Raw genomic sequence first — 27,291 nt, forward strand, 5'->3', positions numbered from 1 at the left:
TTTCCGGGTACTCCGGTTTCCTCCCACATTCCAACAAACATGCATAAGATAAGAAGGCCTTTATTGATCCCACAGTGGGGAAATTTTCAGTGTTACAGCAGCAAAGATATAGGTCACACAGGGACGGCGGCAAAATGTAGTCATTAATGTGTAACATTGACGGCAAACATTCAGGATCAAACCTATGTAAATATACGCAGTAACATGTGTATATACAGATGTATATACACACCAACATACATCTACATAAAAAGTATGAGGAACACTCATTTTAGCCTGTACATAGTACAGAGGAAAAATACTCTAAGTAAGTGACAGCGCTGCAGTGCTGTAGTGAAATGTAAGGAACAGCATTGGATAAAAATAAAACTAGACTAACAGTAGTGAAGAATGTTGAGTATTGCACGGTATCACAGTAGTGGGGAATGTTGGGTATTGCACGATATGAGCTCAGGTGCAGGACTGCACAATTGCACTAATGTCCGCCAGTTTGTAGAGACTACACAATGTTCTTGTTAAAGAGTCTGACAGCAGCAGGCAAGAAGGAATGGCGGAATCTCTCCTTTGCACAGCGAGGGTGTAACAGTCTGTCACTGAAGGAGCTGTGGAGTGCTGTTAGGGTGCGCTGGTGGGGGTGGTCCGGGTTGTCCAGCATTGATGACAGCTTGGCCAACATCCTCCTGTCCCCCATCGAGTCCACAGAGTCCAGGGAGCAGCCCAGGACAGAGCCGCCCCTCCTGACCAGTTTGTCTGGCCGCGTCTTGTCCCGGGCCGAGACGCCACCTGCCCAGGTGACCACTCCCTGGAAGATGACCAATGCAACCACCGAGTCATAAAAGTTCCTGAGGAGTGTCCCCTGAACCCCAAAAGACCTCAGTCTCCTGGGTAGGAAGAGTCTGCTCTGACTCTTCCTCTAGAGGGCGTCTGTGTTGTCGCTCCAGTCCAGTTTATTGTTCAGATGAACACCCAGGCACTTGTCAGTTGAGACTCTCTCAACATCTGTTTCCCAGATATTCACTGGTGCAGGTGAAGAGTGATGGCGCCAACCGAAATCCACCACCATTTCTTTGGATTTCCCCGCATTGATCAGGAGGCGGTTCTGCTGGCACCAGTCCACAAAACCCTGAGTAAGTTCTCTGTACTCCCAATCATCTCCGCCTGTGACGAGGCTGACAATCGCAGAGTCGTCAGAGAACTTCTGCAGGTGACAGGTAGGGGTGTTGTAGTTGAAGTCCGAGGTGTAGAGGGTGAACAGGAAGGGAGCCAAGACAGTTCCCTGTGGGGCCCCCGTGCTACAGAGGAGCACGTCAGACACACAGTCCTGTGTCCTCACATACTGTGGCCGGTTTGTGAGGTAGTCCTGGATCCATGTGGTGAGGTGGTGGGCCACCCCCGCCCGCTCCAGCTCGTCTCCCAACAGGGTGGGCTGGATGGTGTTGAAAGCACTGGAGAAATCAAAGAACATGATCCTCACAGTGCTCCCCGCCTTCTCCAGGTGGGAGAGTGAAGTGTGGAGGAGGTAGATGATGGCATCATCCACACTGATGCCAGGCTTGTATGCGAACTGGAGTGGGTCCATTGAGGAGCTCACCAGGGGGTGCAGGTGGGCAAGGACCAGTCCCTCCAGGGTCTTCATCAGGTGGGACGTCAGCGCCAATGGTCTGAAGCTGTTGAGCTCCTTCGGGTGGAGGGTCTTTAGTACCGGGACCAGGCAGGATGTTTTCCATAGCTGGGGGACCCTGCCCAGCTTCAGGCTCAAGTTGAACATGTGCTGGACAATTCCACACAGCTGGTCTGTGCAGGATTTGAGGAGCTGGGGGCTGATGCCATCTGGACCCGCTGCCTTCCTCGCCTTCATCTTCTTCAGCTGGTTCTTCACCTGAGATGTTGTGAAGGCCAAGGCTGGGCAGGAGGGAGCGGTGGCTGCCTGGTGTAGTTGGGAGCTGGAGACTGTGGAGAAAAGGGGGGAGGGGGTGACACACCCAGCAGGAGGAGTAGGTGGAGGCTGCAGCAGGAGAGACTGAGTGGGGGCAGGCATCTGATCGAACCTATTGAAAAAGAGATTCAGCTCATTTGCCCACTGCAGGTCCCCCCAGTCCGGGTCTTGGGTTGTCCTAGGCCTGAGATGGTCTTCAGGCCCCTCCAGACTCCCCTGGCATTATTCTGCAGCAGCTGCTCCTCCATCCTCTTACTGTAGTACCTTTTCCCCTCTCTGATCCTCCTCCTCAGCTCACGCTGCATGGTCTTCCGCTCCTCTATGTTGCCTGACGCAAAAGCCCTCCTCTTCTCCTTCAGGAGTGCTTTTATGTCTGGTGTGGTCCAGGGTTTGTTGTTGGAGAAACACCTTACTGTCCTGGTGGGTATGGTGTTCTCCACGCAGAAATTTATATAGTCAGTGACAGGAGGAAGGGGAGGCATGATTGAAATCACCAGAGATGAGTATCAAGGCATTTGGGTGCTGTGTTTGTAGTCTGCTCACTGCTGCAGTCAAGACATCACAGGCTGTGTCGCCGCTGGCAGCGGGGGGGACGTAGCCGGTCACCGCGATCACATGACTAAACTCTCGCGGGATGTAGAATGGCCTCATGCCAACAGCTAGCAGCTCAATATCCCTGCTGCAAAGCTGCTCCTTAATCGTGATGTGCCCAGGATTACACCATCTATCGTTCACAAACACAGCCAGCCCTCCTCCTTTCCTCTTTTCACTCTCCACCGTCCTGTCCGCGCGTATGATTTGGAAGCCGTCCAATTCTATGACCGCGTTCGGCGTTAGCGCTGTTAGCCACGACTCCGTGAATAGCATCAGGCTAGCCTTCCGGAAGTCCCTCTCATGCCGGGTAAGCGCCGCTAGCTCGTCCATCTTGTTGGGGAGCGATCTAACATTCCCCATGATAACAGACGGGAGGACGGGATGGTATTGTCTCCTCCTTTCCCGGCATTTAACCCCCTTACGAGATCCCCGTCTCTTCCTCCTTAGCTCACGGGGGATATCGGGTCTCGCCCCGGGAGCCGGTGCAGGGTTAACACGGAGTGCTAACAGCTAATTCCGGCTGTAAACAATGGGGGCACGGCTCCGAGCCAAGTCGCCGGACACGATCGCGCAAAAAATAGCCACCAGCAAGAATGCCGCAGTTTGGGTGTCCATTGCTACGCAAGTTTACGACTATCAACTATGAGAAAAAGGTATGAGGTAGAGTAACAGTGAGGAACAAAAACACACGAAAAGGCTCACCGGTGAGCCGGAGCTGCTGTAGCGGGCTGCCACTCGCGCGGCGCCGGAAGTTACTGCATGGTAAGTTGATTGGACTCTCTAAATTGCCCCTGGGTGTGATTGTGAGTGCGGATGTTTGTCTCTGTGTGCCCTGCGATTGGCTGGCAACCAATTCAGGGTGTCCCCGGCCTACTGCCTGAAGAGAGCTGGGATAGGCTCCAGCACGCCCCGCGACCCTTGTGAGGATAAGCGGTATCGATAATGGATGGATGGATGGTTGTGAAGCAGGTTAAGGTCTACGCATCACCTATACACAAACACATACACATAAACGCACCCACATCTACATACACTACATTCATACACGCACGCACACACGCACACATACACCCCCCCCACATACACACACACACTCCCACTCGCACACAAGATGGTCTGACTGCTTTTGCTCCTAACACACAGAGACAGCATCCTAGCAAAGGTGGGGGCTACATTTTTGTGTCATGGTACGTGAAGAGGCCTTATTTTTTCTGACGCCTGCGCTTAGACTTTTCACAATTATGTTGCCTTAATTGTACACTAACCTGATGATTGTATGAAAGATGGCCTAACAAGCTGTATTAGAACAATAAGGGTTGCTATTCTCAGTCATTAAAAAACATAACCAAGCATGCACAATGGTGTACAGGTGTACAAATAAATTTGACTTGACTTGACTTGACAGGTGTAACTCTGCTGTTTCATAGGCAAATGTGTAACTCCATATTCCAGCGGCAGGGGCGGACAAAGACCAGGTTTGAGTCAATGATTCAGTGGGCGGTGTTGTCTTCTTTCCAAATAAATCCTTGATTTTTGATGAGCGTTTGATCTACAGCCTTTATGAATAGAAATACACGTGCCCTCAATCATGATGCCTTCATGAAGATCTGTTTTACTTTCTGTTCAGACCCAAGTGTATGGTAGCGCCCCATAGATGAGGGGAGGGTCTAAAACATGTCTGAACAAGCCTGGACATCTACCCCAGGCTATACAATGAGTTTCATGTTACAGGCGGAAGTATGATCTCATTCATGCCCATATATGGTCATACCGGAAAAGATGGCGGAAGCCAGGACATGTCTGTACATGTCTTGAATGAGGCGGAAGTATGATCTCATCCATGCCCATATTTGGGCATGTCGGAAAAGATGGCGGCAGCCTAAAAACATGTCTGTACATGCCTTCAACGAGGCGGAAATGTGATCTCATCCATGCCCATATTTGGGCATGCCGGAACAGATGGCGCCAGCCAAAAACATGTCTGTACATGCCTTGAATGAGGCGGAAGTATGATGCCCATATTTGGGCATGTCGGAAAAGATGGCGGCAGCCAGGACAGGCGTCAGAACATTTTCTTCTTTTTTTTTTTTGTTACTTTTTGAGTCGCCCGTCGACCAACTACGGCACACATGGGGACCTTCAAATTTCTGTTGGCCCGTTCACGGTTCTAGCGCCACCAGCTAGCCAGCACAGCGCGGCCGCATCCAAAGGTGCGCCCCTTCCCTCAAAATGGGAATCACAGCCTGCGTCCGTCAAAAAGCCGACGCGCCCGCACGACCAGTGTCCGGGTGCCTGAAATGGGTAGTCCCCCCTGGTCTGAACCACGACGCGTGCTGAGCCGCAGAACCTCGTGGCCGTTGCGATCGATTTTCCTTGGTTGAACTTTTTAAATTTTTTTGACTCGACTTTTCTTCTTCTTCCCCTGTGACGTCACTCTCCGCGGCAATGCTTGCTCCCTCTTCTTCGTTGAGCGAACATTGAAAATGGCACCCACGAAGAGACACGCCTACGAAGCACATTTGAAACTTCAAGCTATCAGCTGCGCGCAAATCGGATTCATGATCAAAGAACAGCCGGGAGAAGCGTCTCTACCATTGGTCTGAGAGCAAAAACCCTTGCAGAAGAAATGAAAATTGAACATTTTCAAGGAGGTCCGTCTTGGTGCTTTCGTTTTATGAAACGGCGCCATCGAACCCTCCGGGCAAGGACCACCGCGGTGCAGGAACTTCCAACGGATTACAAGGAAAAGCTGCCCATCTTCCGCTCCTACTGTAGTAAAAAGATTGCAGACAAACGCATCCAGGCCAACCAAATCACCAACATGGACGAGATGCCGGTCACTTTCAACATCCCGTTGAACCACACTGTGGAGTAGAAGGGGACCGGCACGCTAGCGATACGCACAACGGGCACGAAAAGTCGGCTTTTACTGTTGTGCTTGGTTGCCATGGTAATGGACAGAAACTGCCACCTATGGTGATTTTTAAGCGGAAGACGCTGCCTAAAGAAAGGTTTCCAGCCGCAGTCATCATCAAGGCCAATCAAAAGGGCTGGATGGACGAGGAGAAAATGAGAGAGTGGCTGACTGAGGTGTACACAAAGAGACCGGATGTTTTTTTCCACACATCACCGTTGCTGTTAATCTGTGACTCCATGCGCTCCCATCTCACAGCTGCTGTGAAAAACCAAGTGAAGCAAATTAACTCCAAGCTTGCCATTATTCCCGGAGGCTTAACACAGGAACTCCAACCAGTGGACATCGGTGTAAATAGGGCACTCAAAGTTAAGTTGCAAGCGGCGTGGGAGCGATGTATGATGGACAGCGAACACAGCTTCACAAAGACTGGGAGGCAGCGCCGGGCAAGTTACACCAAAATTTGTGAATGGATTGTGAATGCTTGGGCTAAAATGTCTGCTTGCATTGTTGTGAAAGCTTTCGCAAAAGCCGGCATCGTTTCTGAGGAGCCGCACGGCAACGAGACTGACTCGGACAATGATAAAAGCGAACCTGGCGTGTGTAATGGAGAGCTTTCCCAGCTGTTCGTTTCGGATACCGAAGATGATGACTTTGATGGATTTGTGGATGAAAGTTAATCACTGACAATTACGTGAATACATTGTTAAATGTTTCAATAAAAAACAACCTAACTCAGTTTTGCTCCTGCTGACTTTTTAAAAACATACTCAGCATGCTTGCTAGCATATGTTTTAACATGCATGCATGCTACTGTGTGTTTTAAGCTATTGTATGCTTTACCATGCCTACCCCCAATAATAAGGTGCACCTTATGTATGTGTTAAATACAGAAATAGCACCCGTAACTAAGACTACGCCTTTTAATACAGTGCGCCTTTTAGTCGCGAAAATACTGTATGTATGACCAAAAAATGAACATATCCTATAAAAACAAATTATAAACAACTAGAGCTGCAAGCAGCTATACAGTGCCCTCGCAGCCCTGGCAACATTGGGATGCACGCACATCGGAATTGAGTAATCAAAATTATCATGTAGATCAAGTTATAGCAGCTTTTATAGTCAAGGTGACGCCAAACTTTAAAGTAAATTCAAAATGGCGGACGTCCTCTTAGGGTTAGCACATGGCACTAAGAGACTTTTATGTCGGTCTCTTTCTGTTACATATGCTACCAAATTTTCACAGCTGTAGATGAAACCTACAACCGGGGCCGTTTTTTTAAAACTTTCAAGGGGGCGGTAGTGAGCGATCTTTTAAAGATTGCACAATTGAATATTTAAATATTGATGAATTTACCAGGCCTTATATGTGTGCAAAGTTTCATGAATTTTCATGCATGTTTACATTCTCAAAATAAGCATTGTTTTATTGGCAAATTGGGCATTACCATGGCAACAGCTTTTTGTGAAAAATCACCATCATCATATTTTTACAACTTGAAGGGCCGGACACTCCCAAGCAAATTTGAGATAGATCTGGCTAACCTGCCGGAGATGTGTAAAGGTGTAAACTATCATCAAATGTGTGAAATTTTGACAAGATATTATCATGTAGATCACATAACAGCTGCTTTTAAAGTCAATATGATGCCAAATTGTGTAGTAAATTCAAAATGGCGGACTTCCTGTTTGTTTGGGCACATAACTCCAGGAGACATTTTTGTAGGTCTTGACCTGTTACATATACCACCAAATTTTCGTAGATATAGGTGAAACGTACAACCGGGGGTAATTTAAAAAACAAATCTAGGGGGCGATAGCGAGCCATTTTTAAAACAATTGCAAAGCAAAACAAAAATAAAAGATGATTTCACCAGGCCTGATGTGTGTGCAAAGTACCGTGAGATTTCGTGCATGTTTAGACCGTAAAAAACAGCGTAGTTTTATTTGCAAACTGTCCGTTGCCGCTGGCGATAGCTTTTAATGAAAAATCACATATATCGTATTTTAACATCAGGAAGATCTACAAAGTCTTTTGAGAAATTCTGAGGTTGACCTGGTTAACCTGCGAGGAGAAAAACATCAAAGAATAAAACATGTACTTCCTTTAGCCAATTGGTGGCAGTACCACTACAATGAAAAATACGATCGGAAATGTCTTCAGAAATCAACCAGGAACGGTTGGTTAAATTTTTTTAGGTGGCGCCATAGAGCTATTTTTGGAAAATAGCACATGAAATCTCCAAAATAATTACTTTGATGCAAGGTCTGATGTGTGTGCAAAATTTCCTGAGTTTTCTCCAAGGTTTATTAGACCCTTCAAGCATGGGCTGTCACTTAGATGATATACAGCGCATCGCAACGACAACATCATACAATGAAATAAAAAGATTTCAATAAGTTTTCATCTTAAACATCTGTAGATGAAGCATGAAAAGTTTGAAGACAATCGGATAAATGCTCTAGGAGGAGTTCGTTAAAATATGACCGCTATGAAAATCCCAAAAAGTTGCCACAATTCCAGAGTAAATTCAAAATGGGTGACTTCCTGTTAGATTTCGCACACGGCTAAATAATACATTTACATTACCACCAAATGTTCATAGTTGACTTAGAAACACTTTGATTACCAAAGGTAGATATGTGCTATACAAGTGTTAGCCATTTTAACCATTTAGCTATAAACTCGAAATAATACATTTAAATTTAAATAATTAATTTGGTGGTGGTACTGTGCACTCAATATTAATAGCTTGTTTAAACGTAAAGACTTCAAGTTAAGTTTACTTATAATTTTTAAGGCAACGAGTTTCCATATTTTTTATAAACTGAACTCTTTGTTTTTTTACAGTGCAGGAGTTGGCAGAAATGATTCCAGTTTTCGTGTTTGCCACAATAACAATAACCTTTGCATGGTATTGGAAGAATATAGGTATGATAACATCAACGGGCAAGCCAATTATGCATGCAGAGCTCTTATCAAAGCTTTTACATGCAATACAACTGGCACACACACTCTAGCCGTCTGCAAGTGTGCAACGCACACATCAGGCACAGAGTGTGTCCCGTGGGAACGTATTTGCAGTTAAGACAACTAGAGACGCTGCTACAGGACCAACGTGTGTGTTAGCGGTAAAGTACATACAAATTTACACAAGGGCATATTAAATGACATCTATGTATGACCAAACAGCGGTCCTATTTTACCTAGAAATCTATACATATCGGCTGCTATGTTGAATGAGCTTGATAAGTCCATATTGGACGCCTTCTTATTCCAATAATTTCTGTAGGGCATGCTTGACATGTGCAAGACACAATTCACAAGGTCACTTGAAGCCACATACCACATTACCACGAAATCCATTTCAAATTACTCATGATTTTCTTTGAATTGAACCAAGAGGATGGGAGAAATATTGTTTGGTCATCACAGATGCCTTTTCAACTTGGATAGAACCATTCTCTGCCATACATCCAGATGCGTTTACGGTGGCAAAAGCACTTTGCGGGGATATCATCCCCAGATATGGTATTTCTAAAGAGCATACAATGATAATGATATACATTATTATTCTTACATTCCCCCCTGTTTTAATATAATATAAAGCTAAACCTACAAAGTTAATAAAGCTAACAAGCCTAATTATGAAAAATTTAACCCATAAATCATTATATACATCATTATTCTTACAGGGGTCCTCCGCGCTGTGATGTGTGCCTGGCCTTCTCGGATCGTCCTCTTGGGGAATACTTAGGCCCGGGTGATCGGGGGCTTCTGCACTATGTGTAGGGTCTACCTGGTTAATCTGGGCCAGGGGTCTCTGTGATGGTGGCGCTCCTGTGGCCGTGGGCTGTCAGTCCTCTCAGCATGGATGAGCCCCCCTTTTTGATTGATTGATTAATTGAAATATTTACTGACAACAAAGTATGTATAAAATATATATCGGTACACCTGCTGCCAAAGGGATAAAACCACAATAAAGCCGTAGGCTTATCTCCAATGCGGTGTGTACGTGTGGATGGCCATATGCCTGCCTGTCCACATATGTATGCGCATGATGACTATGGAAGGAATGTGTGGATTTGCCACCACACGGAAAAATAGCATGAACAATTAAATTCAACAAACAATCACAACATTGACTATGCTACTATGAATCGTAACAATATACAGATTCAATAGATAAAATAAAACAAAATGATAACATCAAATTCTAGCCAAAATAAAGTTTATCTAATTAATATGCTGTCAACTTCTTCCCTGACTCCTTTCCTTTTAACCATCTCTTGAGGGCAGTTTGAAAGGCGAGAAGGGAAGTCTTGCTCTTCACGAGTAAAGGCAGACCATTCCTAGCCAGACATTCTGTATACCTAAACGTATTTTGACCCATGTGTCTTTTAAATCTGACAGGGACTAGATTTAAGGATCTTTCCCTGGTGGCATGATCATGAACATCTCTAACTTTAATAAAATAATTATACAAGTATACCGGGTACTCGGGTACTCTTTCCTCATATGGTTTCGCTGTGCCTTGCCATGGTTTTTTTTTTTTTTTTGCAATATAACAAAGTTGAGACAAACCAATAGAATGACAAAATGAAAATATTTTAAGTTGATGCGAAACTTACTGAACTTACCTTTGTCTGTGGCTCTTCCACTTTTAGGTCTGGAGGGTTCGCCAGGAGCTCATTGGCTAAATCTACAGCCAGTCGACATGCTTCTTGACTGTATCCATGAGCATGAAGCGCCTCAGCACATGAAAACAGCACCTATTCAAACAACAGTATTTTAAGTCATACTATTTGCGGAATGAAATATCCAGTGGTACCATGACATAAAAGTAATTATTGACGCATGAATATAAACCTAATACATTTACATCGACTGGGAGGAGAGGATCAGAGGGGCGCACTGAATACATTTACATCCACGCATGACTGTTTGTGTGTGTGGGAGGGTGGGGGTTTTCTGGACACTTTCAACAATTAAGTGGCCCCGGGTCTCTCCCAGGCTTTCCCTGTGTTAGTGTTTCATAATCAATTACAGCTGCAAGCAGCTATAATGGGGCCCCGCAGCCCTGGCAACGTTGGGGTGCCGACATGTTGGGATGCTGACATGTTGGGATGCTCGCACATTGGAATTGGAATTTTTGGAAAATGAAGTACATCAGATTAAAAGCAATTTTGATCAAATATGACCTATACGAAGGCCAAACATGAGGTCAAATGTGAAAGAACATTCAAAATGGCTTTTCAATTTAATGTAGAGCTTCAGAAAACTTTTGTTGGTCTTGGGCTGTTACATGTACCTCCAAGTTTTGCTAGATCTTGGTGACACGTACATTAAGGCTGCTTCACTAAAATGTTGTTTGGGGGGCTTGTTGAGACTTTCTTTTTTTTTCAATCGCACAATAACCTAAAAAAACATTGATGATTTTGCCTGGCCTGATGTTTAAGCAAAGTTTAAGCAGGAGTTTTCCAGCAAGTTTAGACCCTCAAAAGTACTGTTGTTTTCTTGGCGGAAAGAGTGTTGCCATGGTAACAGGTTTTTGCAAACATTCACCAAATTATGAAGGTTAAAACACTCTTCTGAGCAAATATGACATGTATCTGGTTAACCACTGGCAGATTTTTTTTTTTTTTTTTAATCCTTTAATTAGTAGATGGCGGTACCAGTACAGTAAAAGTAAGCTCGTAAATGTCTTCAGGCCTCGACTGTCATCAAATATGATGAATCGAAATTAAGATGAAATTATCATGTGGATCAAGTTCCAGCAGCTTTTGTAATCAAGGTGAAGCCAAACTTTAAAATAATTCAAAATGGCGGACCTCCTGTTAAGTTTAGCATATGGCACCAAGGGGCTTTGTTGTAGGTCTCTTTCTGTTACATATGCTACCAACTTTTTGTTGATGTCGGTGAAACATACAACCGGAGATGTTTTTTTAAACTCAATAGGGGGCGTTAGTGAGCCACCTTTAAATATTGCACAATTAATTAAATATTGATGAATTTACCAGGCCTTCTATGTGTGCAAAGTTTCATGAGTTCTCATTGTTTTATGGGCAAAATGGGCGTTACCATGGCAACAGCTTTTGGTAAAAAATCTCAAACTTCGTGTTTTAACATCATGAAGGCCTAAACATTCTTCCGAGCAAATATGAGGTAGATCTGGATAACTTGCCAGGGGAAAAAAAAACAAAAAAAAACATGTACTTCTTTTAGCCAGTACGTGGCGCTACCACTAGGATGAAAAGTAAGTTTGTAGATGTCTTCAGCAATAGACTAATTAAATGTGTGAAATTTTGACAAGACAATATGTGGATCACATTACAGAAGCTTTTAAACTACTGTAAATGTGACCCCGAATTGTAAATTGAAAATGGCGGACTACCTGTTAGGTTCACCATATGGGTCCAAGAGACTTTTTTGTTGGCCATGAACTGTTACATTCACCAAATTTCCGTAAATGTAAGTCAAAAGTGCAACCAGGGCTGATTTTTTTTTCTAGGGGGCACTAGTGAGCCATATTTTTCCAAAATTGCACAATAAAAAAGAAAAAATATTGATGATTATTTTATTGGAGAACTGTCCGTCGCCATGGCGACAGCTTTTCATGAAAAATCACAAACTTCGTATTTTAACATCAAGAAGGTCTACACAGTCTTCAGAGCAATTATGAGGTAGATATGGTTCACCTGCGAGGAGAAAAACGTCAAAGAATAAAACATGTACTTCCTTTTGCCAGTAGGTGGCGCTACCACTACGATGAAAAAAAAAAAGTTCATAGGTGTCTTCAGGCTTCGACTTATCTAATGTAAGTACATATATATATATACATATATACATATATATATATATATATATATATATATATATACATACATTATATATATATATATATATATATATACATTATATATACATATATATACATATATATATATATATATGCATATACATATATGTATACATAATATATATATATATATATTATGTATATATATATATATATATATATATATATATATGTATATATATATATATAAATATATATATTATGTATATATACATATATCCCGGCTGTCTTTGGGTAGTACGCGGGGGACACCCTGAATTGGTTGCCAGCCAATCACAGGGCAAACAGAGACAAACATCCGCACTCACAATCACACCTAGGGACAATTTAGAGTATCCAATCAACTTACCATGCATGTTTTTGGAATGTGGGAGGACACCGGAGTACCCGGAGAAAACCCACGCAGGCACGGGGAGAAATGCAAACTCCACACAGGGAGACCGGAGCCGGGATCGAACCCACGACCTCTGACCTGTGAGGCGGACGTGCTAACCAGTCGACACCGTGCCGCCTATATATATATATATATATATATATATATATATATATATATATATATATATATATATATATATATATATATATATATACATATATATATATATATATATATATATATATATATATATACATATATATATATATATACATATATATATATATATATATATATATATATATATATATATATATATATATATATATATATATATATATATATATATATATATATATATATATATATATATAATTTTATTTATATAGCGCATTTCACAACAGCTACAGCTGTAACAAGGCACTTTACACAATAACAAAAATAGCCATAATGCAACAACTGAAATCAATACATGAACACAAAACACTACATACAATAGACACTGGAAAACAGCCGAAAATGTGTCAGTCTCAGGTCAGATCAAAAGCCAACGAATAGAAATGTGTCTTCAAATGGGTTTTAAACATAGACAGACAGGGGGCTTGCCTAACATCCAATGGAAGGTCATTCCAAAGGGAAAGACCAGCAACAGAGAAGGCTGGATCCCCTCTGAGGCTCTGCTTAGTCCTCTGCACCTCAAGCAGCAACTGGTCCGCAGAACTGAAGCTGCGGAAGGTGCGTAGGAGTGGAGGAGCTCGGAGAGGTATGCCAGGACGAGGCCATTTAATGACTTAAAAACAAATAGAAGAATATCATATTGAACCCTAAAGTGCACTGGGAGCCAGTGAAGGGAGGATTGGTGAATTGGTGTTATGTGCTCCATCTACCGACCTCCGGTTAGGAGGTGAGCAACAGCATTTTGGACCAACTGGAGACATTTCAGAGAGGACTGACCGACATAAAGTGCATTACAGTAATCTAGCCGAGATGTAACAAAGCATGGATGACTGTTTCTAAGTGATGATGAGAAAGGAGGGGCTTTACCTTTGACAGCTGTCTAAGATGAAAGAAGTTGGACCTTACAACAGTGCTGATTTGCTGGTCCAATTTAAGATCACTGTCTATTTTGAAACCAAAGTTTGAGATTGTTGGCTTTAGATCTGGTGCCAGGGGGCCAAGGGCAACAGGGTGGGATGTAGCAAGCCACTGGGACCGAACACCATGACTTTTGTTTTCTTTTCATTGAAATTTAAGAAATTTAGTGACACCCAGGCTTTGATGTCCTCTAGGCTGGACAAAAGTGGTCTTATGGAGAATGTGTCTTTTTTGCTCAGCAGGTCATAGATTTGACAGTCATCTGCATAGCAGTGGAAGGAAATACCGTGTTTTCTCAGGATGGAACCCAGGGGCAGCAAAAACGAGAACAGCAAGGGCCCCAAAATAGACCTCTGGGGAACACCATTTGAGGGGCAGAGCTGGACTCCGTGGAACCTAGGCTAACAGAAAAAGTCCTGCTAGCCAAAGAGGATCTAAACCACTCTAGAGCACTTCCACTAATACCCACTTGGTGTTGCAAATGAGTTAAAATAATACTGTGGTCTACAGTATCGAATGCTGCAGTCAAATCCAATAAAACAAGACATACATAGTCTCCAGTGTCATTTGCCAAGAGGATGTCATTATAAACACGTACCAGGGCACGTATCTGTGCTATGCATCTTCTTGAAGCCTGACTGGAAAAACTCCATGACATTGTGTTCATCCAAGAAATATTTTAACTGTGAGTGCACCACTTTTTCCAGAATTTTAGAAATAAAAGGCAGCTTGGAAATGGGTCTAAAATTTGACAGCACACCTTGATCACGCCCAGGTTTCTTAAGCAGGGGTTGCACAACAGCATGTTTAAAATATTGGAGGACGACACCAGAAGACAGATTGCTGTTTATAATTGCCAAAACCGATTTATCGATACTCAAAGAATCTCCTCAAAGAAGTGTGGAGGAACAGAGTCATGTGGGAGGCCAGATTGCTTAATATGGAAAACCACATCCTCCAAAAATGCCAAGGAAACACTGCGGAAGAAGGGACGTGGACAGAGGGGTCAAATGTGGCATTCAAAACATGAGCTCTAGCTGTAGCAACCTTGTCAACAAAAAAAAAACTGCAAAAATCTATTGCATATTTCAGGGGACGAGTCCGTGCAAATCCGTTGACAGGGCTTCACTACAGATTCAATTGTTTTAAATAAAGCATGTGGATTATGAAGATTTTCCTGAATCAGACTTGACAAAACAGTCTCTCTTGGACTCCTTCACCTTTCTTTGGTAATGATGCCAACAGTCCTTTAGGATTTGATAAGAGACCTGCAGCCTGTCTCTTTTCCACCTGTGTTCAGCTCTGCGGTATTCCTGCCTAGCTGCACGAGTACTCTCATTAAACAATGGCTCCGGTCTAATTTTTTGCCGCATATTTTTAATGGAGCCACAGAGTCCAAGATGTTAAGGCAGGATGAATGGAACCGAGTTACTCTGCCCCTGCGCTCGCTAGCATTAGCTCTAACAGTATTGGAAAGCATTAAATCAAAGACCACTGTCATATGATCAGAAAGCACATTGTCCAATACTTTCAAATTTTAGACTGATACACCAAAAGTAAGGACAAGGTCCAATGTGTGTCCTTGCTTGTGAGTGGAGCCAGACACCCACTGCACCAAATTGAAAGAGTCAATGAGTCTTAAATCCTTTGCCAGCACACATGAATATTAAAGTCCCCCATAAATAGCATACAATCAGATTGCAGCATGATTTCGGCAAGAAGATTCGAAAAGTCAGGCACGGTGGTCGACTGGTTCGCACGTCCACCTCACAGTTCAGAGGTCGTGGGTTCGATCCCGGCTCCGGTCTCCCTGTGTGGAGTTTGCATGTTCTCCCCGTGCCTGCATGGGTTTTCTCCGGGAACTCCGGTTTCCTCCCACATTCCAAAAACATGCATGGTAAGTTGGTTGGACACTCTAAATTGCCCTTAGGTGTGATTGTGAGTGTGGTTGTTTGTTTGTCTATGTGTGCCCTGCAATTGGCTGGCAACCAATTCAGGGTGTCCCCCGCCTACTGCCCAAAGACAGCTGGGATAGGCTCCGGCACGCCCGCGACCCTTGTGAGGATAAGCGGTATAGATAACGGATGGATGGATTCGAAAAGTCAATCAGAAACTTCTTGTTATATTTGCAAGGACAGTAGATGACAGCGCAGAGCACAGGGACGGAACTGGCAACTTCAAAGAAAATGCCCTCAAAGCTGGTGAACGATGTGGCGAATATATACTGATTACATTTAAAATTGTTTTTAAAACAGTCGCCTTTCCTCCACCATGACCTGAAGCTATCGGAGCGTCCAAGACGGTACAGTGGTGTAAATCAATGTGTCCTTTTGTATCACCAGACATCAGTTATGATCAATGGGACAGCTACTTGCAATTAGCAACAAAACTGTATGATACGCAGATAAACATTTTCATACAGCAAAGAATGAATCCCACACAACAAATGTACGTTGTTAACATACTTGCACGTTCATACAGGACATGTACCGTAGTCGCTTTTCCCACATAAGGAAATTCTGTTATAAGGAAAGATTGGACAATGCATATATAATTCCTTACTAGAGAATATTTACTGTAATGTATTTCTACTTCTGACCAAACCGCTCCACCGTCGAAATTCCCAGACACTGCACCATATTTACTTCCGTAAACACAACGCCGTGAGTAACGTCGACCGTCACTTTAGCGGCACAATTATATTTACACAAGAAAAGGGACTGAGGTTGCATTTATAATGTAATATGAACACATACACACCATTTATTTTTATCAATAAGATGGCAGCTTACAGTCCTGCATAAAGTTGAAAATGGCTTCCCAGCCCTGATTGGCAAACACTGTATGTGCGCAAAGGTTCAGGAGCAGAAGATCGATTAACCAAGTAAAATGAATATTCAGGCGGTTATTTTGCAAATATTTATTTTAGGGCTGTCAATTTAGCGCGTTATTTTTGACAACCAAAACTGAGGACATACCTGTTGTTGTCAAAAGAAAACCCACTTCAAACTGTAACCACATGACCTCATGATGGACATCACAGTTGGGCCTCATGAACAGCAAAAGGAAATATCACAAAAACCTGAAACTATCATGGTCGTTCGGAGGTCCGATGGAAGAGGCAATGTTGGGCCTAACGGAAACAACAAACCTGCCGACGTAAACCGTTTCACAGATGTCTTGCAAAATAAAAATGTTATTACAGAAGTATTGATAAAGGTACAGAAGTTGTCATCATTACCGCCTCTAAGCATCCCGACATTTAAAGGTGATTCATTGGAATGCTGGTTCTTCATACGTGGCTTTGAACATGGTATCAAGGATAGAACAGACAACTGCAGGGACAGGCTGACAATTTACCAATCAGCAAGCAAGAGAACTGGTCCGAAGCTGTCAACATATGGATGCTTCAACAGGATATAAGGAGGCCAAAAGACTCCTGGAAAAATATTATGGTGATGAATTTCAAATCGCCACAGCCCACATTGAAAAGGCTCTCAGTTGGCCTACAATCAAGCCTGGAGATGCTGCAGCCCTAAAAGCCTATTCCATATTCTTAACAGGATGCTGCAGGATAATGAGCAGCATACAGTACATGGAGGAGATGGACAATCCAAGTACAATGAAAGCCATTCTAGCTAAACTTCCATATAAACTGAGGGAGAAATGGAGAAGAACTGTATTTGAGCTGCAGGAGAAAACCAAACGAAGGCTAGGTTTAAGGAACTTGCTGATTTTTTAGATCAACAAACAAGAATTATCTTAAATCCTGTGTTTGGTAATTTAAAGAAAAACACCTGTTTACTCTGAAAGAAAATCCTTTCAACCAGTCATACACCAAATAAATGCTCGCATATAAGAGAGGAAAAGTGGTTTCACAGCAAGTATCACACCCATTAAAGAAGATTGTGGAAAGTGAGCTACTGCTGTTGTCAAGTCATGTTTATTCTGTCAAGGAGAGCACAATTTGGACATTTGTAATAAACTCAACAAAAAACCACAGATGGGCAACATTGAATTTTTGAAACGCAAAGGCATTTGTTTTGGCTGCCTGTCACCGGGACATATGAGTAAAGGGTGTACACTGAAGATTTCCTGTTGTGTATGCTCTCTGAAGCATCCCACAATACTCCACATTAATGGAAAGCTTGAAAGTAAAAGTAAGACTTTGACGAGCACATTAGTGGAGAACCCTACAGGGGCTGGAAATTCTGACTGCATCTTGGCTATCATGCCAGTCAAGGTTAAAATGAAGAAAAAGCAATCACACTACGCCTTTCTTGACACAGGAAGCACTGCTACTTTTTGCACCAAGGCACTGCTCAGAGATCTCAAGGTCACAGGAAGAAAAAACGACATTCTTCTCAAAACAATGAATAAAGAAGACGTTGTCAGTTCCTTCATGATATCTGGAATGGAGGTATGTAGTGCGGATGTCAACTCATTGGTGGAACTTGCGGATGTCTTCACACAAAAGAGGATACCTGTGTCTAAGGAAAATATCCCCACCTAGGAGTATGTGGTTGAGTGGCCATATCTACAGCAGGTACATCTACATCGCATCGCTGCAGGCATTGGTCTCTTAATTGGATCAAATGTTCAAAAGGCCATGGAACCATGGATGATAATTAACAGCCAGGGGGATGGTTCATACTCTGTGAAGACAACGTTAAGCTGGACCATTAATGGGCCTCTACAAAAGGAGTCTACCTCAGCCAATGGTCAGCCAACATTCATGTCACACAGAATCTCCATTGGTCGACTCGATGAGCTTCTACAAGAACTAAACATATATGACTTTACTGAATCCAACACAACAAATCAAAATAAAGACCGCTGAAAGACAGCATGAGGAGCAGCTGGAAATGTCAGCAGAGGACTATATTTTTATGGAACGTCTTTCCAAGTCAACCAAAGTGGCTAACGTTCACTTCAGCATTCCTTTGCCACTTAGGAATGAAGATGTTAAGTTCCCCAACAACCGCTGTGTTGGGGAGCAGCGAGCCCTCAGCCTTAAAAAGAAGCTAATCAAGTCTCCTCAGTTCTATGAGGAGTACACTAAGTTTATGGCTAGCGTTTTGGACAACTATGCATTGAGGCGATGCACAACGGATTATGGAGATGATTGGTTTGACCTGAAGCAGTTCAAACTGTATTAAAGAATTTCTATGTAGATGACTGTCTGAAGTCTGTGGCAACTGAGGATCATGCTGCAAAACTCGTAGAAGATCTCTCTGTCCTGTGTGCAAAAGGGGGCTTCAGACTCACCAAATGGGTCAGTAACAATAGAGCTATCATTGCTTCGATTCCAGAGGAAATGAGGGCCAAAGAGATAAAGCATCTCGATTTGGATTAAGATGTGCTGCCGGTGGAAAGGGCCCTAGGGATTCAATGGTGTGTGGAATCTGATTCGCTGCAGTTTAAATTGGCCATCCAAGACAGACCACTTACCCGAAGAGGTATTCTGTCGATGGTGAGTTCCATATATGACCCTCTTGGATTCCTGGCACACGTCGTTCTCCCTGCAAAACAGATTCTGCAAGAGCTAAACAGAAGAAAACTTGGATGGAATGAAGGTATCCCAGAGGACAACGCCAAAAATTGGCACAAATGGCTTATGGAATTGGAACAGCTGTCAAACTTTCAAGTGAAGGAGATGCATCAAGCCACATGGCCTTGGAGAAGTACTTTTGGCACAACATCATCATTTTGCCGATGCAAGCGAAACCGGCTGTGACCTATTTGTTGTTGAAAAACAGTATGCATCAAATCCATTGTTCATTTATCATTGTCAAGGCCCGGGTCGCTCCATTAAAGCCGGTTACCATACCTCAATTGGAGTTGACCGTTGCTGCATTAGCTGCTCGAGTGGACAAAATGATGCGGGCTATAACTGTCGATTAAGTGCCCCATATTCTGCACTGATAGCACCTCGGTGTTAAAATACATCAACAACAGAAGTACCAGGTTTCACACTTTCATTGCAAATAGAGTGACTGCCACACAAGCAATCTCTGATATGTCTCAATGGAAATATGCAAGCACTGATTTGAACCCCGCGGACTGTGCATACCGAGGCATCAGTGTAAGTACTTACCTGACAGATAAGGACTGGATTTCAGGAACAAACTTTCTAATGCAACCTGAGGATACTTGGCCTGTAACTAATTGTCTTTTCAACCATTTTTCTGATTGGCACCGACGCAAAAGGGCAATTGCTTGGATTCTGAGAATCAAAAATGTGCTAAAACAGAAGTGTGCTAAGAACAATAATCAAAATCCAACCAAAGAGGATGCAAACCCTAAGGAAGAAACACTGAAATACCAATCTGAAATTCAAGGAAACGAACTGGACAACAGTAAAGGAACTTGCACTTGCAAAAATTGAAATCATAAAGCTATGCCAGCAAAAGGCCTTTTCAGAAGAGATTGCAGCATTGCGTATGGGTTGTATTGTCAAAAGGAGCAGCCACCTCCATAAACTGTCCCGAGTTCTTCAGGATGGTGTGTTAAGGGTCGGTGACGGATTAAGTAGATCTGCAATGCCATCAGAAGCCAAGTACCCAGTTATTCTCTCCAAGAAACATCCAGTTACATGGATCATCATCAGAAAAGTCCATGAGGATGCAGGACACAGTGGCTTAGAGGAAAATACTGGGTTCTAAGCGCAAATGCAGCCATAAGAAAGCTGGTGGCTAAGTGTGTCGTATGTAGAAAATTGAGTGGAATCAGAGGGGAGCAGCGCATGGCAGATATCCCTGTCGAACGTATGAGCCCAGATCACCCTCCCTTTACTAATGTTGGTGTGGATTTCTTTGGTCCATTTGAGGTCAAGTGTGGTTGAAAAAATGTTAAAAGATATGGAGTTATCTTTACATGTCTCAACATTAAGAGCTGTTCATCTGCAAGTGGCAGATTCACTGGACACACTCTTGCATAAATGCCCTTTGAAGGCTCAAGATCAAGTTAAATTTATGCGCTCAGATAATGGCACAAATCTAGTCAGAGCGGAAAAGGAACTCAAGGAGGCAATTCAGATTCTCGATGATGCCATCATTCAGGACAGTCTGCTTAAGAAAGGCATCACATGGACTTTCAACCCACCATCAGATTCCCATCATGGTGGTGTTTGGGAGAGGCAAATCAGGACTGTCATAAGGCTTCTTGCTGCTTTGCCTGTTGGTGGAAGCCCTTGACTAGAAGACGCATTTCCCCTTCACACCAAGAGTTGTATATACTGTTACATATACAGTATTCCTTTTTTTTGTTTCTCTTGTTCTTTCTCTTTCTGCACGGACATTAACACTGGTGCCAAGAAAAAAGATAGGTTTCCTTGTTATGGACATAAATGGGCTATGTAACCTTTGAAACTTAGTGTTATTTTGTTGTTTTTGCTAGGTTGTTAATTAACTAAAGTTTGTAGTATTGGCTCCTTGTATTTGTAATTGGTAATTGTTTTGTTTTCCTACAAGAACAATTCAGGGTGTAGGAGCCATATTTCTTGAGTTATATATTGGACACCCCTTTAATTGCTAACACATTATGTTGTATTCTGGACATTTATGATGAAATGTTTTGCTCATATGCGCAACTGGGTCTACGCCCCTTCCCAGCATTCCCATTTCCTGGCACTATATCTGTCCCAGTAATCACACGGCAGGTGTGTTTTTTGGTACTGGCACAACAAACAGTTTTCGACCGCATCCAAATAGTTGAGTTTGCCATATGCTGCCGCTTTTCTTGATTATTTATTTATCACTCAAACGCATGCCAGTGGGGCTGCAAGCAAGTTTTGTTTAAACAATACTGTGCACGTGAGGATCGCCACGCAACAACATCGATCAATTTAAGTTGGACTAGGAGGAGCGAGTCGGACTGCTGAAAGGGCCTGAGAGCACCAAGGTGAGGTTGGTCAAGTTATTTAAATGTAACCATCTGCCATCACAGTAGGATTGTAAACAGCAAACTGGTGTGGATACAGAGGCAAGAATTCTCCACCTGAAGAGGTTGAAGTGGGAATTACCACAACAGAAAATTTCAATTGCTGTCCTACTGATAAGAAACCACTTTTTAGAACACCATAGGTGTTAACAAACTGAACTAAATTATCTATAAATGGGGATAATAGGTAGTAAAATTAAGGCCAGGATGCAGTTTAAGGATTGTAAGTTTGTTGAAAAACAGGATCCTGATCAATATATTTAGACACATGGTTAACTGAATATGGCTTTAATGGTCAGTTTTTACACAAAAAGTGTACAGGAATCAATCATACAATCATAAAAAAGACAGGGAACAAAAAGAAAATAGTACAGATTGTCTTTGTACAATAGTACAATAGACACAGGAGAAATTAGATAAGGAAATAGCAGAAGCCATTAAATGGGCAGTTGGAGCCCAGAAAATGAAAAAGAAAAAAGGTCAAGTAGATGCTAAACAAAGGCTGTTTGTAAGAAATTCAGATAATGAGCCTTGAGCGGGTCCGAAGACAACAGGGAGGGGCCCCTGAGGCCTCTGCTCCTCTCTTGTCTAACCCTGCGCCAAGGCAGAACAATTCTCGTTTACAGACCCTGGTTAAAAGCTGAGTCTGTAAAAGCAGTAGAAGTAGAAGAACACCTTACAAAAGAGATGTGAGAAGAGTGGATTAATTATCGTGATGTAAACCTGGCCACTAAAAGCTTGCAAAATAAAAAGAAAAATAATGTAGGGAGGAAAACAGAGACATTCTGGTGTAATGAAAGAAAAGAGGAAGTGTGTTATCCTAGAAATGGTGGGAGAAGCAGAGGACGCGGCAGAGGCCGTGTTCACAGGAGAAGAGGAGAGTTTTGAAAAACTAAATGCAGAAGTTTGCTGGAATTGTGGCAAAGTAGAATAGTTGAACAAGGTGAGCAGAAACGGGAAGTACTTTTCATAATAAAATAACACTTAGACAACAAGAACGTAAACAAAGCCTGAAGAGAAAAGGAATGTGAAGAGGACATGAGAATGTGTAGAGAAGGAAAAAGAACAATTAATATCCTCAGAAAGGAAATGTAGAAAGTTCAACAAGACTACATAAGTCTGAAAACAGACAAATTGTAAAGAATGACTGAGTTGGTGGCATACAAATAGAAAATGATACAAGCCTATTAGAACAAGCAGACATGCAAGCAGCAGAAATTTATCTAAGTTCGAGGATGAAACCTGGAGTTATTTTAAAAGTAACAAAAAAAAGTTACATTTTTGTATGATTCATGTGCATGCAGAACAGTGATAAGAGAAAACACACACACAAACTAGCAAAAGAACAAGCTATTGGCATTAATGATACACTTTAACTAAATCAAATAACATATGAAAACACACCACTCGACAACACAATAATGAAAGACATAAAAAATATTGCACCAGAAAGTGAGTAAACATTTTTGGAAAATACAAGGGTAATAAGAAATGACCAATCATATGTAACCATATGCTAAACCTAACAGAGAGTCCGCCATTTTGAATTAACTCAAAACTCACCTAGACTACAAAAGCTGCTGTAACTTGATCCACATGATAATTTCTTCTCAAGATTTCTCACATTTGATGACAGTCGCGGCCTGAAAACATCTATACATTTTTAACGTACTGCTACCGACACCTACTGGCTAAAGGAAATTAGATTTTTTTTAAAAATTGTTTTACTGCCAGCAGTTAACCTGATAGACGCCATAATATTTTATTATTTTGTTGTGCAATTTTTCCACCAAAAAATGTGTCTCTAGCGCCCCTTAGTATTTATTTATTTTTTTAAAATCAGACCCGGTTGTACATTTCATCTAGATCTACGAAAAATTTGTGGCATATGCAACAGCCCAAGACCTAGAAAAACGTCTCTTGGTGCCATGTATTAAAACTAACAGGAAGTCCATCATTTTGAATTTACTTTAAAATTTTTACATCACCTTGACTACAAACTCTGCTGCAAATTGGCACACATTTCTTTTAAAGATTTCTTACATTTGATGAGAGAATAAGGCCTGAAGACATCTACAAACCTATATTTATTTCGTTCCGGTTCCGGCGCCGCGCGAGTGGCAGCCCGCTACAGTAGCTCCGGCTCATCGGTGAGCCTTTTCGTGTGTTTTTGTTCCTTAATATTACTCTAACTCAAACCTTTTTCATATAGTTGATAGTCGTAACTTGCGTAGCAATGGACACCCAAACTGCGGTATTCTTGCTGCTGCTGATTGCTATTTTTTGCGCGATCGTGTCCGGCGACTTGGCTCGGAGCCGCGCCCCCATTGTTGACAGCCGGAATCAGCTGTTAGCACTCCGTGCTAACCCTGCGCCGGCTCCCGGGGCGAGACCCGACATCCCCCGTGAGCTGAGGAGGAAGAGACGGGATCTCGTGCGGGGGTTAAACGCCGGGAAAGGAGGAGACAATACCATCCCGTCCTCCCGTCTGTTATCATGGGGAATGTTAGATCGCTCCCCAACAAGATGGACGAGCTAGCGGCGCTCACCCGGCATGAGAGGGACTCCCGGGAGGCTAGCCTGATGCTATTCACGGAGACGTGGCTAACAGCGCTAACGCCGAACATGGTCGTAGAATTGGACGGCTTCCAAATCACACGCGCGGACAGGACGCTGGAGAGTGGAAAGAGGAAAGGAGGAGGGCTGGCTGTGTTTGTGAACGATAGATGGTGTAATCCTGGGCACATCACGATTAAGGAGCAGCTTTGCAGCAGGGATATCGAGCTGCTAGCTGTTGGCATGAGGCCATTCTACATCCCGCGAGAGTTTAGTCATGTGATCGCGGTGACCGTCTACGTCCCACCAGCTGCCAGCGGCGACACAGCCTGTGATGTCTTGACTGCAGCAGTGAGCAGGCTACAAACACAGCACCCAAATGCCCTGATACTCATCTCTGGTGACTTCGATCATACCTCCCCTTCCTCCTCTCTGCCTTTATTCACACAGTATGTCACCTGCCACACCAGAGACAATAAAACACTGGACCTTTTCTATGCCAACACCAAGGAGGCATACACATCACTGCCCCTCCCCCCGCTGGGCAAAGCTGATCACAACCTGGTGGCTCTCCAGTCTGTGTACAAACCTCTGGTCCGCAGGCAGCCAGCTGTGACCCGCACGGTTCAGAGATGGTCTGGAGAGGCCGAGGAGGCCTTAAAGGACTGCTTCAGCACAACTGTGTGGGAAGTATTCAGCGATGCTCACGGGGAAGACAATAGTAGTCTAACGGACACTGTTACAGACGATATAAATTTCTGCATGGAGAACACCATACCCACCAGGACAGTAAGATGTTTCTCCAACAACAAACCCTGGATCACACCAGACATAAAAGCTCTCCTGAAGGAGAAGAGGAGGGCTTTTGCGTCAGGCAACATAGAGGAGCGGAAGACTGTGCAGCGCCAGCTGAGGAGGAAGATCAGAGCGGGGAAAAGGTCCTACAGGAAGAGGATGGAGGAGCAGCTGCTGCAGAATAACGCCAGGGGAGTCTGGAGGGGCCTGAAGACCATCTCAGGCCACGCACAACCCAAGACCCGGACTGGGGGGGACCTGCAGTGGGCAAATGAGCTGAACCTCTTTTTCAATAGGTTCGATCAGATGCCTGCCTCCACTCAGTCTCTCCTGCTGCAGCCTCCGCCTACTCCTCCTGCTGGGTGTGTCACCCCCTCCCCCCTTTTCTCCACAGTCTCCAGCTCCCAGCTACACCAGATAGCCACCACTCCGCCCTGCCCAGCCTTGGCCTTCACAACATCTCAGGTGAGGAACCAGCTGAAGAAGATGAAGGCGAGGAAGGCAGCGGGTCCAGATGGCATCAGCTCCCAGCTCCTCAAATCCTGCGCAGACCAGCTGTTTGGAATTGTCCAGCACATGTTCAACCTGAGCCTGAAGCTGGGCAGGGTCCCCCAGCTATGGAAAACATCCTGCCTGGTCCCGGTGCCAAAGACCCCCCCACCCGAAGGAGCTCAACAGCTTCAGACCAGTGGCGCTGACGTCTCACCTGATGAAGACCCTGGAGAGACTGGTCCTTGTCCACCTGCACCCCCTGGTGAGCTTCTCAATGGACCCACTCCAGTTCGCATATCAGCCTGGCATCAGTGTGGATGATGCCATCATCTACCTCCTCCACACTTCACTCTCCCACCTGGAGAAGGCGGGGAGCACTGTGAGGATCATGTTCTTTGATTTCTCCAGTGTTTTCAACACCATCCAGCCCACCCTACTGGGAGACAAGCTGGAGCGGGCGGGGGTGGCGCACCACCTCACCACATGGATCCAGGACTACCTCACAAACCGGCCACAGTATGTGAGGACACAGGACTGTGTGTCTGACGTGCTCCTCTGCAGCACGGGGGCCCCACAGGGAACTGTCTTGGCTCCCTTCCTGTTCACCCTCTACACCTCGGACTTCAACTACAACACCCCTACCTGTCACCTGCAGAAGTTCTCTGACGACTCTGTGATTGTCGGCCTCATCACAGGCGGAGATGATCGGGAGTACAGAGAACTTACTCAGGGTTTTGTGGACTGGTGCCAGCAGAACCGCCTCCTGATCAATGCGGGGAAATCCAAAGAAATGGTGGTGGATTTCCGTAGGCGCCAGCACTCTTCACCTGCACCAGTGAATATTCGGGGAACAGATGTTGAGAGAGTCTCAACTTAAAAGTACCTGGGTGTTCATCTGAACAATAAACTGGACCGGTGCGACAACTATAGGAAGAGTCAGAGCAGACTCTTCCTACTCAGGAGACTGAGGTCTTTTGGGGTTCAGGGGACACTCCTCAGGAACTTTTATGACTCGGTGGTTGCATCGGTCATCTTCCAGGGAGTGGTCACCTGGGCAGGCGGCGTCTCGGCCCGGGACAAGAAGCGGCCGGACAAACTGGTCAGGAGGGGCGGCTCTGTCCTGGGCTGCTCCCTGGACTCTGTGGACTCGGTGGGGGACAGGAGGATGTTGGCCAAGCTGTCATCAATGCTGGGCAACCCGGACCACCCCCTCCAGGGCACCCTAACAGCACTCCACAGCACCTTCAGTGACAGACTGTTACACCCTCGATTTGCAAAGGAGAGATTCCGCCGTTCCTTCTTGCCTGCTGCTGTCAGACTCTTTAACAAGAACATTGTGTAGTCTCTACAAACTGGTGGACATTAGTGCAATTGTGCAGTCCTGCACCTGAGCTCATATCGTGCAATACCCAATATTCTCCACTACTGTAATACCGTGCAATACTCAACATTCCCCACTACTGTTAGTCTAGTTTTATTTTGATCCAATGCTGTCCCTTACATTTCACTACAGCACTGTCACTTACTTAGAGTATTTTTCCTCTGTACTATGTACAGGCCAAAATGAGTGTTCCTCATACTTTTTATGTAGATGTATGTTGGTGTGTACATACATGTGTATATACACATGTTACTGCTTATATTTACATAGGTTTGATCCCGAATGTTTGCCGTCAATGTTATACATTAATGGCCACATTATGCCGCTGTCCCTGTGTGACCTATATCT

General features: G+C 43.9%; 1 protein-coding gene across 6 annotated transcripts in view; it reads right to left on the reverse strand.

Annotated features, from left to right (window-relative positions):
• The window catches only part of zswim8 (zinc finger, SWIM-type containing 8), a 331,437-nt gene that overhangs the window by 132,837 nt on the left and 171,309 nt on the right, over positions 1-27,291 (reverse strand). For 5 of the 6 annotated variants that reach the window (XM_086044798.1, XM_086044797.1, XM_086044800.1 and 2 more), the window contains one exon: positions 10,089-10,220. The exons of the other annotated variant lie outside the window; for it this stretch is intronic. In XM_086044798.1, the coding sequence (XP_085900924.1) occupies positions 10,089-10,220 (132 nt within the window). The remainder of the gene's footprint in view (positions 1-10,088; positions 10,221-27,291) is intronic. 6 annotated transcript variants of the gene reach the window in all.

The sequence above is a fragment of the Filicampus tigris genome, chromosome 11 (assembly GCF_054856515.1).
Source record: "Filicampus tigris isolate MCC_2025a chromosome 11, RoL_Ftig_1.0, whole genome shotgun sequence".
NCBI classification, from domain to species: Eukaryota; Metazoa; Chordata; class Actinopteri; order Syngnathiformes; family Syngnathidae; genus Filicampus; species Filicampus tigris.